Source organism: Elephas maximus, chromosome 20, assembly GCF_024166365.1.
Source record: "Elephas maximus indicus isolate mEleMax1 chromosome 20, mEleMax1 primary haplotype, whole genome shotgun sequence".
In the NCBI taxonomy this organism is placed as follows: domain Eukaryota; kingdom Metazoa; phylum Chordata; class Mammalia; order Proboscidea; family Elephantidae; genus Elephas; species Elephas maximus.
In genome coordinates, this window is record NC_064838.1 from 62,744,075 (window position 1) to 62,755,631 (window position 11,557).

Genomic DNA, 11,557 nt, shown 5'->3' on the forward strand with positions numbered 1-11,557 from the left:
TGTATTACTGGAGGTGACCCTAACGGAGGATCCTAATACTGAGATTAACACACCAGGGCAAGGACGTGTGCCCCCAGAGGTTAAGTAAGGGAATTGGCTCAGGCCTCCCCGGCCCAAATCTCCCACCTGGGGGTTGTTAAGTTGTTGTTAGGTGACGTTGAGTCGGTTCTACCTCAGCAACCCTACGTACAGCAGAATGAAACTCTGCCCAGTCCTGTGCCATCCTCACAATGATCGCTATGCTTCAGTCCATTGTTGCAGCCACTGTGTCAATTCATCCCATTGAGGGCCTTCCTCTTTTTCACTGACCCTCTACTTTACCAACCATGATGTCCTTCTCCAGGGACTGGTCCCTCCTGATAACAAGTCCAAAGTAGGTGAGACAAAGTTTCACCATCCTCATTTCTAAGAAGCATTCTGGCTGTACTTCTTCCAAGACAGATTTGCTCATTCTTCTGGCAGTCTATAGTTCATTCAATATTCTTTGCCAACACTGTAATTCAAAGACATCAGTTCTTCGTCAGTCTTCCTTATTCATTGTCCACCTTTACATGCATATGAGGTGACTGAAAATACCATAGCTTGGGTCAGGCGCACCTTAGTCCTTAAAGTGACATCTTTGCTTTTTAACACTCGAAAGAGGTCTTTTGTAGCAGATTTGTCCAATGCAACATGTCTGATTTCTTGACTGCTGTTCCCATGGGCGTTGATTGTGGATTCAAGTAAAATGAAATCCTTGACAACTTCAATATTTTCTCCATTTATGATGATGTTGTTTATTTGTCAAGTTGTGAGGATTTTTGTTTTCTTTATTCTGAGGTGTAATCCATACTGAAGGCTGTAGTCTTTGATCTTCATCATTAAGTGCTTCAAGTCTCTTCACTTTTAACAAGGAAGGTTGTGTCATCTGCATATCGCGGGTTGTTAATGAGTCTTCCTCCAATCCTGATGTCATGTTCTTCTTCATATAGTCCAGCTTCTCAGATTATTTGCTTAGCATACAGATTGAATAAGTATGGAGAAAGGATACAACCATGACACACACCTTTCCTGATTTTAAACCACACAGGTGCCTCCTTGCTCTGCTTGAACGGCTGCCACTTGATCTATGTACAGTCTTCGCATGAGCACAATTAAGTGTCCTGAAATTCCCATTCTTCACAACGTTATCCATAATTTGTTACGATCCACACAGTTGAAGGCCTTTGCGTAGTCAATAAAACACAGGTAAACATCCTTCTGGTATTCTCTGCTTTCAGCTGGGATCCATCTGACATCAGCAATGATATCCCTGGTTCCATGGCCTCTTCTGAATCCGGCTTGAATTTCTGGCAATTCCCTGTCCATCTACTGCTGCAACGGTTTTTGAATGATCTTCAGCAAAATATTACTTGCATGTGATATAAATGATACTGTTCAATTATTTCTGCATTCTGCTGGATCACCTTTCTTTAGAATGGGTACAAATTCGGATCTCTTCCAGTCGTCTGGCCAGGTAGCTGTCTTCCAAATTTCTTGGCATAGCCAAGTGGGCACTTTCAGCACAGCATCCATTTGTTGGAACATCTCAATTGATATTCCAGCAATTCCTGGAGACTCGTTTTTTGCCAATGCGTTCAGTGCAGCTTGGGCCTCTTCCTTCAGTACCAGTGGTTCTTGGTCATATGCTACCTCCTGAAACACCCCTGGGGTAGGGGGAATGAAAAAAATCTAATCCACATGGAAGAGACCCTGCCCCCTTCCAAACCCAGATGCCTAGCCTCTTCCCCATCAAATTTCCCATTGCAACTCAGGGAGGCTCAGTAACACTCTCAGGAAGGAAACATTATATTAACATGTCTTCTTGTTCCCAGGGAGCCCTGGTGGCACAGTGGTTAAGTGCTCGGGCGATTGTAAACCCAACGATCAGCAGTTTGAACCCACCAGCCGCCCCGAGGGAGAAAGATGTGGCAGTCTACTTCTGTAAAGATTTACAGCCTTGGAAACCCTGTGGAGCAGTTCCACTCTGTCCTGTGGGGTTGCTATGAGTCGGAATCGACTTGACAGCAATATGTGGGTTTTGTTCCCAGTGCACTTATAAACACGTGGGTCCTTGACTACATGTCTACTTTTAGGACTTCCAAAAGGCCCTTTAAAGCCACATTTTTGATGAGTGTTTATAAAATGGTGGCATAGTGGTTACGTGCTACGGCTGGTAACCAAAAGGTCGGCAGTTCAAATCTGCCAGGCACTCCTTGGAAACTCTATGGGGCAGTTCTACTCTGTCCTATAAGGTCGCTATGAGTCGGAATCGACTCGACGGCAGTGGGTTTGGTTTATAAAATGAGTTGGGAGCATAGGGGTTTAATGTCCCTTGAAAACTGCATGGAATAAAATTAACAGAATAAAGGTTAATGGAGAGATAAGTGCTCAATCTTTGCCAGCCCCCCAAGTTTGTGTTTTAACACGGGGGGACAAGATAGTTATCCTTCGTCTCTTGAAGCAGGGTCTCGGAAATAAATGGAATCTTTCCAAGTCTCCAGTAACCTCGAGGGTGAAAGTGCTTTGCAAATCAGAGCGTTTTGCGAAGGAAAGCTCTCCCAGAAATACGTCTTGTTTAGATAATTTTCTCCTCATAACTCGAAAAGGGATAAAAAATGTCACATCAGAGGGAGGGCGGGCTCGAGGCAAGGCTGGTTGTGATTTTTCTCCTCTGGCTTTGTCTTAAGCGTACAGCCCAAACACATGGTGGGAGGAATCCTTCTAAACAAAGGGACCCTTCTGTGCTTTGTGATAAGGCATTTGTCTGGGTCCTTGAGCCATGGGGGACCAGCTCATGTGCCTGGAATTTAGGGTGGCCCACCCCACAGCCCTCACTCCCCTTCTTCCCTCTCCCTCGAGAGCCCTCAAGTGCAGGCTTCACATTTGATGGGGACTTCACACGCCTGATTTGTGGCTGGAACCCAAGGATGTTTTGAATGTTGGACTTGCTTATCTCCCAAGGACGGAGCTCAAAGATGCCTCCACCAGCCTCTTCCCACGTTTCACCCTCTGCTATGACCACCTACTTTCCCAAGGCACCTCTCTTCCTGTCTCAGCTGCCCTTCCTCCCTAGGCATTCTTGGGGCAAAAACTGAACCCTGGGGGTGATCTCAGAGGAGAAGGAGATCTTGGCAAGGCGCCAAGCCCCGGAAATGCCAAGTTCAGGCCCAGCTACAAGCAGCCACGCTAGTAGCAACAGAATAACGTGTGGTGTGAAAGTTCTCAGGAAGCAGCGGGTCAGACACTGCAAATTTGTCTGGATTCCAAACCCAGCTCTGCCGCCTCCTGGCTGACAGACCTCGGCAGTTAATTTCTCTGTGTCTTGGGGCCCTCTTGTGTACAATGGGAAAATAACAGCAAGCTTCCCATCCTAAGATTAACCTTTGGAACGACCCCCCACCCCCAGTATATTCATTCCCCACCTGGCCTGGGCAAGCCCCTCCACCCCAGAGCTGCTGGGAGCAAGGCTGCCGGAGCGTTGGGGGACGCGGCAGAGCCAGGCAGAGTGGAAACAGTACCCACTGAGGGGGTGGTATACAGGAAATCAAATCCTGGCCGTACCACGAGCTCCGGCAGGTCCTCTCTGTGCCTCCATTTTCTCTCTTGTGAACTGAGGTAGTATAATAGGACCCATGTCAGCATGTCTGAGGATTAACTGACAAAACATAAAATGCAAATCACAGTGTCTGGTATGTGGCAAGGGCTCCAGGAATTGCTAGTGTTGGTGTAAGGTGACAAAGACAGTCCTTCCGCATAGAAAGCTTACAGTCCAGGTGTGGGACACTTTGAGAATAGATAAGTACTAGGAGAGGCCGTGTGGCATTGAGGATAGAGCCAGGGTGCTGGGGTTGGGGCTTCTGTCTTTGGTAGGAGGGGATGGGGCCGGACCACGACAGAACTCTGAGCAAGCTGGGACATAGGTGGCCTGGAGGAGAGGTCAGAGAGGTGGGAGGGAACTGGGTGCAAGTCAGATACACCCCAGAGGGTTCCAGCCTGTTGTCGCCTGGGTTTCAGAGCCTCAGTGCCCCCTCAGCACAGGCCTAGGCCTGAGACAGGCCTGGCGGCTGCCCCTACACCCTCCCAGGGGTTGCTGGGTGGAGCAATGAGTTCATAAATCTGGAGCAAGAAAATAATCCTAAGTAACACTAGCGCTAGGCGCTGAATGTCTTACTATTACCCCCACTGAAAGGGAGGCTGCTAGGGCCCCCAGAGTTTTGCCACAGGTCACACAGGTAGTAATGGTCAAGCCTGTGTTAACACCTGGGCAGCCTAAATGTAGGAACGAGCCATGAAGCTGTGCGCTGCTGGAAGTGTCCTGGTACAGGGTGGGCGGTCACAGACGTCAGGAATGGAATCCAAGGGCGGCTCTCCTTGTGTCCTTGCGCTCGGGGGAAATACTGCGCTCGGGGGAAATACCACTTCAGGGGCACCTCACTACACCCTCTGGTCCCCCTCCCCTCTTGGAGGAGCCTCCAGGACGGGCTGTAGTTGCTGCCGCCGCCGCCAGGGGTCACCTTGAGCACGCGAATTGAGGCGCCAAGGGCGCCCCCTGCCGTCCGGAAGGCGCAGGTTCCATGAGGAGGGGGCACTCACCCCTCACCCCTCCGCGCTCCAGGCTCCTGGGGATTGGGGTAGTTCGGGCGAAGGTGGCTTTGCTGAGTTCTAGGATCAGACCCCATCCCCAACCGTTGGACCCCTTGTCTGCTCGCCCAGCGCCCTGCCCTGCCCCCACAGCCCCTCGGCTCCTGACTTTCCTCCCCTGACCCCCTCCCCTCAGTTTACCCCTGCATGAGAACTAATGTGAAGTGCCCTGATTCATCCTTCCCTTGAGCATCCGCTGTGTGCCCGGCACTACCTAAGACCCTGGGATACGGTGTTGAGCAGGACCGGGCACAGGAAGGACATTTGTCGGCTTTGTTCCCTGCATGAGGGAGGATATTTGTCGGCTTTGTTCCCTGCAGCTAGTGGGCATAGGGGTGGTGGTGGTATTAGCTGCCCTCCGTAGCCACGGCATGTGATAGAGCAGAACTGCTCCATAGGGTTTTCTAGGCTGTAATCTTCATAGGAGCAGATCACCAGGTTTTTCCTGGTGCGTTCCAGCCACTATCCTTTTGCTTAGCAGCAGAGCACTTAACTGTCACCACCAGCCTCCTTCAGCGAACAGCAGGCCCTCAGCAAATTTCTGTGGGAAGAATGAATGGCACCTAGAGCCTGGTCAAGGAGCCTGGATGGAGAAGGTGGCTGCACAGTTAATCAATGACCCAGTGAATGCTCCCCCACTCTTTCTAGCTAACTCATGCTCATAGTTCAGGCCTCAGTGAGAGGATACCTCCTCCAGGGAGTCTTCCCTGATTCTTCTCCCCCCATTAACTCCTCCAACTCCAGACTGGTAATGCTTCTGTCTCCCCTTCTGTATTGCAAAACCCCAAGTCCCTCCTCATCTCCCCTTAGTACCTGGCTTGGTGCCTGGCATGGTGTCAAGAGTGACTGAATGTTTGTTGAATGAATGAATGAGAGCACACTAAGCAGAGTGGAAAGGCAAGTAGCCCCGAGGCATTCTGGGTAGCCTCCTTCTCACTGGCCTCACCCCTGGAGGGCCCTGGTCCAGGAGTCAGAAGGTGTGAGAGTACTGGAGGCAGACATCGTGGTGCCACGAGGGTCCTGCCATGCCTGTACCTCTCTCCTGATGCTTGTCACACTCTGTGGGAGAGTTTTGTGTCTGTAACACACAGACGTGGGCTTTGGATTCAGCCCCATGTCACCATTTCACGTGTTAAACCTGTTTTCTCACCTGGAAAAGTGACATAAGAGAGCTTACTTGCAAGTTCTGTGAGGATTAAGTGAGCCAACACAGTGAAGTCCCAGCACAGGGCCTGGCACCACCACGTACCAGCTGTGTGCCCTGGGCATGCTCACACCATTTCTCCAAGCCTCCTTTCCCACCTGAAAAGGAGGTATGAGGACCCTATGATCAAAGAGCCTGGCACAGTGCCTGGCACCCAGCCGGTGCTTGATAAACAGCACCTGACACTTATGGAGGACTCCCTTCATGCTGGATACTCGTCTCATGTCATTCTCCCAATACTAGTTCCTACTATTGTCCCACTGTACAGATGAGCCAGCTGAGTCTCAGAGAGGCCACTAGCCACACTTCAGAGTTGCCACGGCAAACCCTCTGCCATGTGTTCAGAGCTTCCTGGGAGTAGAGACTGGGCCACTCCTTGGACCCCCCCACCCCATGTGCCTAACCCACAGTAGGTGTGTATAAGGGTTTACTGAACAGAACAGAGGCTGCAGCAATCCATATCCTATCCAGGGCTCTCTGGGCATGAGGGGGAGAGGCCTGGGCCCTAAGCCCCCTGAGGCAGAGCAGGGCCCCTGTCAGACACCCTGGGTGGGACCAGCCTGGTGGGTCCTTCTGCCTGGGAGTGGTCCAGAGCCCCCTGGCAGCCCAGCCCCTCCTCCCCAGCAAGGCCTTGGCAACCTGATCCTGATTGGCTGCACGTATCCTCGGAGACAAAGCACCAGCAACCCAAACAGAGGTGGGCAGAGCAGAGCGCAGACTCTTTCTGCCTCTCCCTTGCCCTTCCCACTGCCATGAGGGAGCTGCTCACCACCCAGAGTCAGGCCTGCTGGAAGGAGCGCATCCAGAGGGAGGCTGCCGCCCGGGTCGCCTGGAAGCTCAACTATGGCCACAAGTACCTGAAGGAGGGCCGTGTGCTCAGGAAGCAGCCCCTGCCCAGCTCAGCCTTGAGGTCTGGTCTGGTGCCTGCTACCTGTTCCCCTGACAGCAAGGAGGTGTGCACTGGATGGCCAGAGACAAAGGGGGTCCAGAATCAGCTGTCCAGGGCAGTGGGTGGCCAGAGCCCCCTACCCAAGGGAGACAGAGCCAGGGAGGTCCAAAGAGCAGCCCAGGGCCCAGCAGGCCAGACAAGGGCAGGCGGCTTGGAAATGCAGCCGGCCCCCCCGAGAACGCTGCAGCTGCTCTTCCAGGGCATCTCCCATGACAGCCAAGGCCGGGCCAGGTACCTTCGGGAGCGGTATCGGCAGAAGCCTCAGGAGAAGTTCCGGTACCCTATACTGTCATCCTGGGATTACGGCTGGCACATGGGTAAGGGCCACTGCCATCTTGCCACCCCAGGCCTTTGGTGGGCAGGACCCAGCCTCTTCCTCCACCACCCCTCACTCACCAGCATGTTGAGTCAGCTCCCCATCCTGAAGCAGGCCAGGACCGTCACCCTTCCAGGCCTTGGCTTATTCTGGTCCCTCCTCCTGGAATGTTCTTTCCTGCCCCTCCCTCTGCCTGGCTAACCTTCAGATGTTGCCACCTCTGGGAAGTCTTCTAAGAGTTCTCTGGGCAGTTAGTTGGGCCTGTCTTTGTGCTTCTATGGCTTTTGAGTCTACAAAAGCACTGGGCCCCCTCTGTTGCTGTTTCCTAAGTGTGTGTCTGGCTGGGTGAGTTCTTTGGGGCCAAGACTTCTTAGTTAACCTTATTAATGTCCTCCCAGCTCCCCCCATGGGGCTGGTACTCAATGATGGTGGAGTGAATGAGTGGATGAACAAATGAATGACCATGGGCTGGGCATTGAGACCTCAATTTGGAATCAGGAAGTCTGAGTTCAAGCCCTGGCTGCACCACTTTTGAGTTGAGTGATCTCAGGCAGGAATCATAGCCTCTCTGACCTCAGTCTCCACATCTGAAAAATGGAGATAAAATGGCACTTGCCTTCCTATGTCACAGGGTTTTGGGGGGAGCCAGGTAGGAAAGGGAAAGGATCTTGGACAGGAATTATCCTCACAAAATTCCCTGGAGCAGGTAGGACATTCATTTGTTCATTCAGCATGTGACCTGGAGTTACCTGAATATAAGTTAGTGAAGGAACAAGCACGGAAGAGCCGCTGAGCACTCTGTGTGAAGTTAGGAGTCTTGGGTCTGGATTCTGGTTCATTCATTCATTCAATCAACAAATGTTCATCGAGCACCTACCATGTATCAGGCACTTCTCAGGTCCCTGGGGATACAAGAGAGAACCCAACGGACACGGTCCCCAGCCTCACGGAGGACAGGCAACCAACAGACAGATGCATAAGGCAGCGTCAGGCTGTGGTCTGTGCTCTGCCGTGCACACCTGGGGCTCTTGTTAACCCGCAGCGGCTGATTCAGGGCAAGATTCTGCATTTCTAATGAGCTCTCAGGTGCTGCTGCTGCTCTGTGGACCGCATTGAGTATGGAGGCTGTGAAAGGAGATAAATCAGGAGGGGGGGTTGTGTTCGTGTCTAAGGCAGCTGTAACCAAGTACCACAAAGTGAGTGGTTTTAAACAACAGGAATTTATTCTGTCACGGTTCTGAAGACTACAGTCCGAATTCAGGGTGTCAGCAGGGCCATGTCCTCTCTGGAGGCTCTAGGGGAAGCCCCTTCCTGTCTCTCAGCTCTGGTGGCCCCAGGTGTTCTCTGGCTTGTAGGTGCACCTCCCACAGCTGTCCTCCCCGTGTCTGCTCTGAGTCTCATCTCCGCTTTCAGGACACCAGTCACATAGGATTAGGACCTGCCTGACTCCAGTGTTAACCTAACTGACAACATCTTCAAAGACCCTGTTTCCAAACAAGGTCATGTTCACAGGTTCCCAGCATACATTTGGGGTGGGACACAATTCAGTCTGTAACAGGGATAAAGTGGAAAGGGCTGCTGTGGTGGACAGGTTACTCAGAGAATCCAGTGGGGAGGGGACATTTGAGCAGAGCCCTGAGTAGTATCTATGACACAGGACTCTTCACAGAAGGACCTGACCCCCTCGTCCACAGAGCAATTCTCAGTTTAGGCACATGCAGAGTCTTCCATGTTCCTCCCCTCCTGCTCCAGGCCCTTGTCCACTGCCTGTGAGGACTCCACCAGGCACAGGGTGGCCAGGTTTAACCAATGAAAATACAGGATGCCCATTTACATTTGAATTCCCAATGAATAACAAGTACATTTTTAGTAGACATAAAAAAAAAAATTTTTTTTTTTTAGACATACATCCCATGAAATATTTGGGGTACATACTAAAAACTTCTTGTTTATGGGCAATTCAAATTCAACTGGGAATCTTGTATTTTAATTATTGGTGCACCCATGCCCATGCTGGGGAGCTGACCATAGGTGTCCTGGGCACTAGGGCAGTGCCAGGTGTGTCAGAGGCCGGGAGGCGCTCCTCCTCCATAGTGGCTCTGCGTAAGCCCACAGTTGCTCATAGACTCTCTGTAACATCCTGTGAGCTTCTGACCTCATATCCCTAATCCAACCCCAGCTCAGGGGTCAGATGGGGAAGAAATGGCAGACCTTCTGCTGACCAGTCCTCCCCTGTCCCCACCACAGTTACACACAAGGGTGCTGTTATCCCAGTGGGTGCAAACAGACACGGAAAAGAGGGGCTGAAGACCTTGTCTGGACCCCAGCTGGGTCAGCCAAAAATGCCCCTTGACGCATATTAAAGCACCAGTCTAGTGCCAGGTGTAAGTACTCAAGACGTGGTAGCTGAAATTGTTACAATTGTGTTTGGTTCCACACACAAGGTTTTCAGCTATGGGCATTTGGGGAGCTAGTTCAGCCTTGGGCAGCCTGGAGGTGCTCACTGAGGAGCCCTGACATGCATGGGGCGTCCCTGGGTAATGAGGACAGAGCGCTGGGGCTAAGTCCACTTGGGGTATGGGGGGGATTTGTTGTTGTCAGGTGCTATCGAGCTGGTGCTGACTCATAGTGACCCTATATACAACAGAACGAAACACTTCCCAGTCATGAGCCATCCTCAAAATTGTTATACTTGAGCCCATTGTTGCAGCCACCGTGTCAATCCCTCTTGTCGAAAGTCTTCCTCTTTTCCGCTGACCCTCTACGTTACCAAGCATGATGTCCTTCTCCAGGGACTGGTCCTTCCTGATAACATGTCCAAAGTATGTGAGACCAAGTCTCGCCATCCTTGATTCTAAGAAGCGTTCTGGCTGCACTTACAAGACAGGTATCTTAGTTCTTCTGACAGTCCATGGTATATTCAATATTCTTCATCGACACCATAATTCAAAGGCATCAATTCTTTGGTCTTCCTTATTCATTGCCCAGCTTTCCCATCCATATGAGGTGATTGACAATACCATGGCTTGGGTCAGGCACATCTTAGTCCTTAAAGTGATATCTTTGCTTTTTAACACTTTACAGAGGTCTTTTGCAGCAGATTTGCCCAGTGTAATGCATCATTAAATTTCTTGACTGCTGCTTCAATGGGTGTTGATTGTGAATCCAAGTAAAATGAAATCCTTGACAGCTCAATCTTTTCTCTGTTTATTATGATATTGCTTATTGGTCCAGTTGTGAGGATTTTTGTTTTCTGTGTGTTGAGGTGTAATCCATACCGAAAGTGTAGTCTTTGATCTTCAACAGTAAGTGCTTCAAGTCCCCTTCACTTTCAGCAAGCAAGCTTGTGTCATCTGCATAACGCAGGTTGTTAATGAGTCTTCCTCCAATCCTGATGCCCTGTTCTTCTTCATACAGTCCAGCTTATTGGATTATTTGCTCAGCATACAGACGAAGTATGGTATAGGTATGTGGGGTAGGAGTAGGGTCAAAATATTTAACAGTTGGAATGACATGCAGGCTACCCATCAGAACAGATCCTGGCCGTGGTGCCAAAGCAGGGTTTCAGGGTTGCTATGAGTCAGAATCAACTTGACGGCAGTGGGTTTGGTTTCTTTGGTTATACTGTGCCAGGCATTACTGCTTTGTCATTGGATCATGGGACAGCCTGGGAGTGCTAAGGTAGGGGTTAGGGGCTCCCGGGGACAGCAGCTATTCCTAACTGTGGGTGGGTCAGAGCTGGCGGGAGGAGTGTGACCCCTCCTTACCCAGGCCTCTGCTGTGTTCCAGAGGATGCCATGAAGGACACCAAGGCTCCAATTTACGCCAAGTCCCAGCCTATCACAAAGATCTTTTACCTCAAAGGTGGCATCTTCCATTTCCCTCGGCGAACAGACCAGCTCATGTGACTGTGGCTGCCCCTTTCCTGTCCCTGCTGTCCATCTGGACCGTCCAGGGTGGAGACACTGCCAGCTGGACCCTGTCTCTGTTCTGCTGAGCTCTGCCTGTGGCTTTGCCTTGGCTGCTACATAAAGCCCTCCATTGCCCCTTGCTGAGGGGGGCGTGTGTGTGACTCGCAGGGGTGTGCCACCGTGATTTACCAGGCCCATGCTGCGGGTTCTAGCATCTCCCAAGGGCCTCAGCTCCTTGCAGATACCCCACCCCTACCCCCACCAGCACAGTGTGGGACACCCAGGCTGCTCGTCTGAGCCACAGCCCCATAAATCACACCCAAGTGCTCCGTCAGCAGACCTGGGGGCGGGGAGGGAACTTGCTAAGTCCTTAAGGTGCTAAGGGTGGGGGAGGATGAGAGACTACATCCCTGCCCTTTATTTCTCTACATTCTCTTGAAGGGATCCATTGCAGAGTTGCTTGGTCCCAATGAACTGTACAGTTTAAGAAAGAAGTAGTTTCCATTTTTTACTTC

General features: G+C 51.3%; 1 protein-coding gene across 1 annotated transcript; it reads left to right on the forward strand.

Moving 5' to 3' along the window:
• The first annotated feature begins 6,618 nt into the window (after positions 1-6,618).
• Positions 6,619-11,039, forward strand: LOC126063642 (protein ATP6V1FNB). The gene is made up of 2 exons (XM_049862078.1): positions 6,619-7,132; positions 10,921-11,039. Exons 1-2 carry the CDS (start codon positions 6,619-6,621, stop codon positions 11,037-11,039), a joined length of 633 nt encoding a protein of 210 aa, XP_049718035.1.
• The last annotated feature ends 518 nt before the right edge of the window (positions 11,040-11,557 follow it).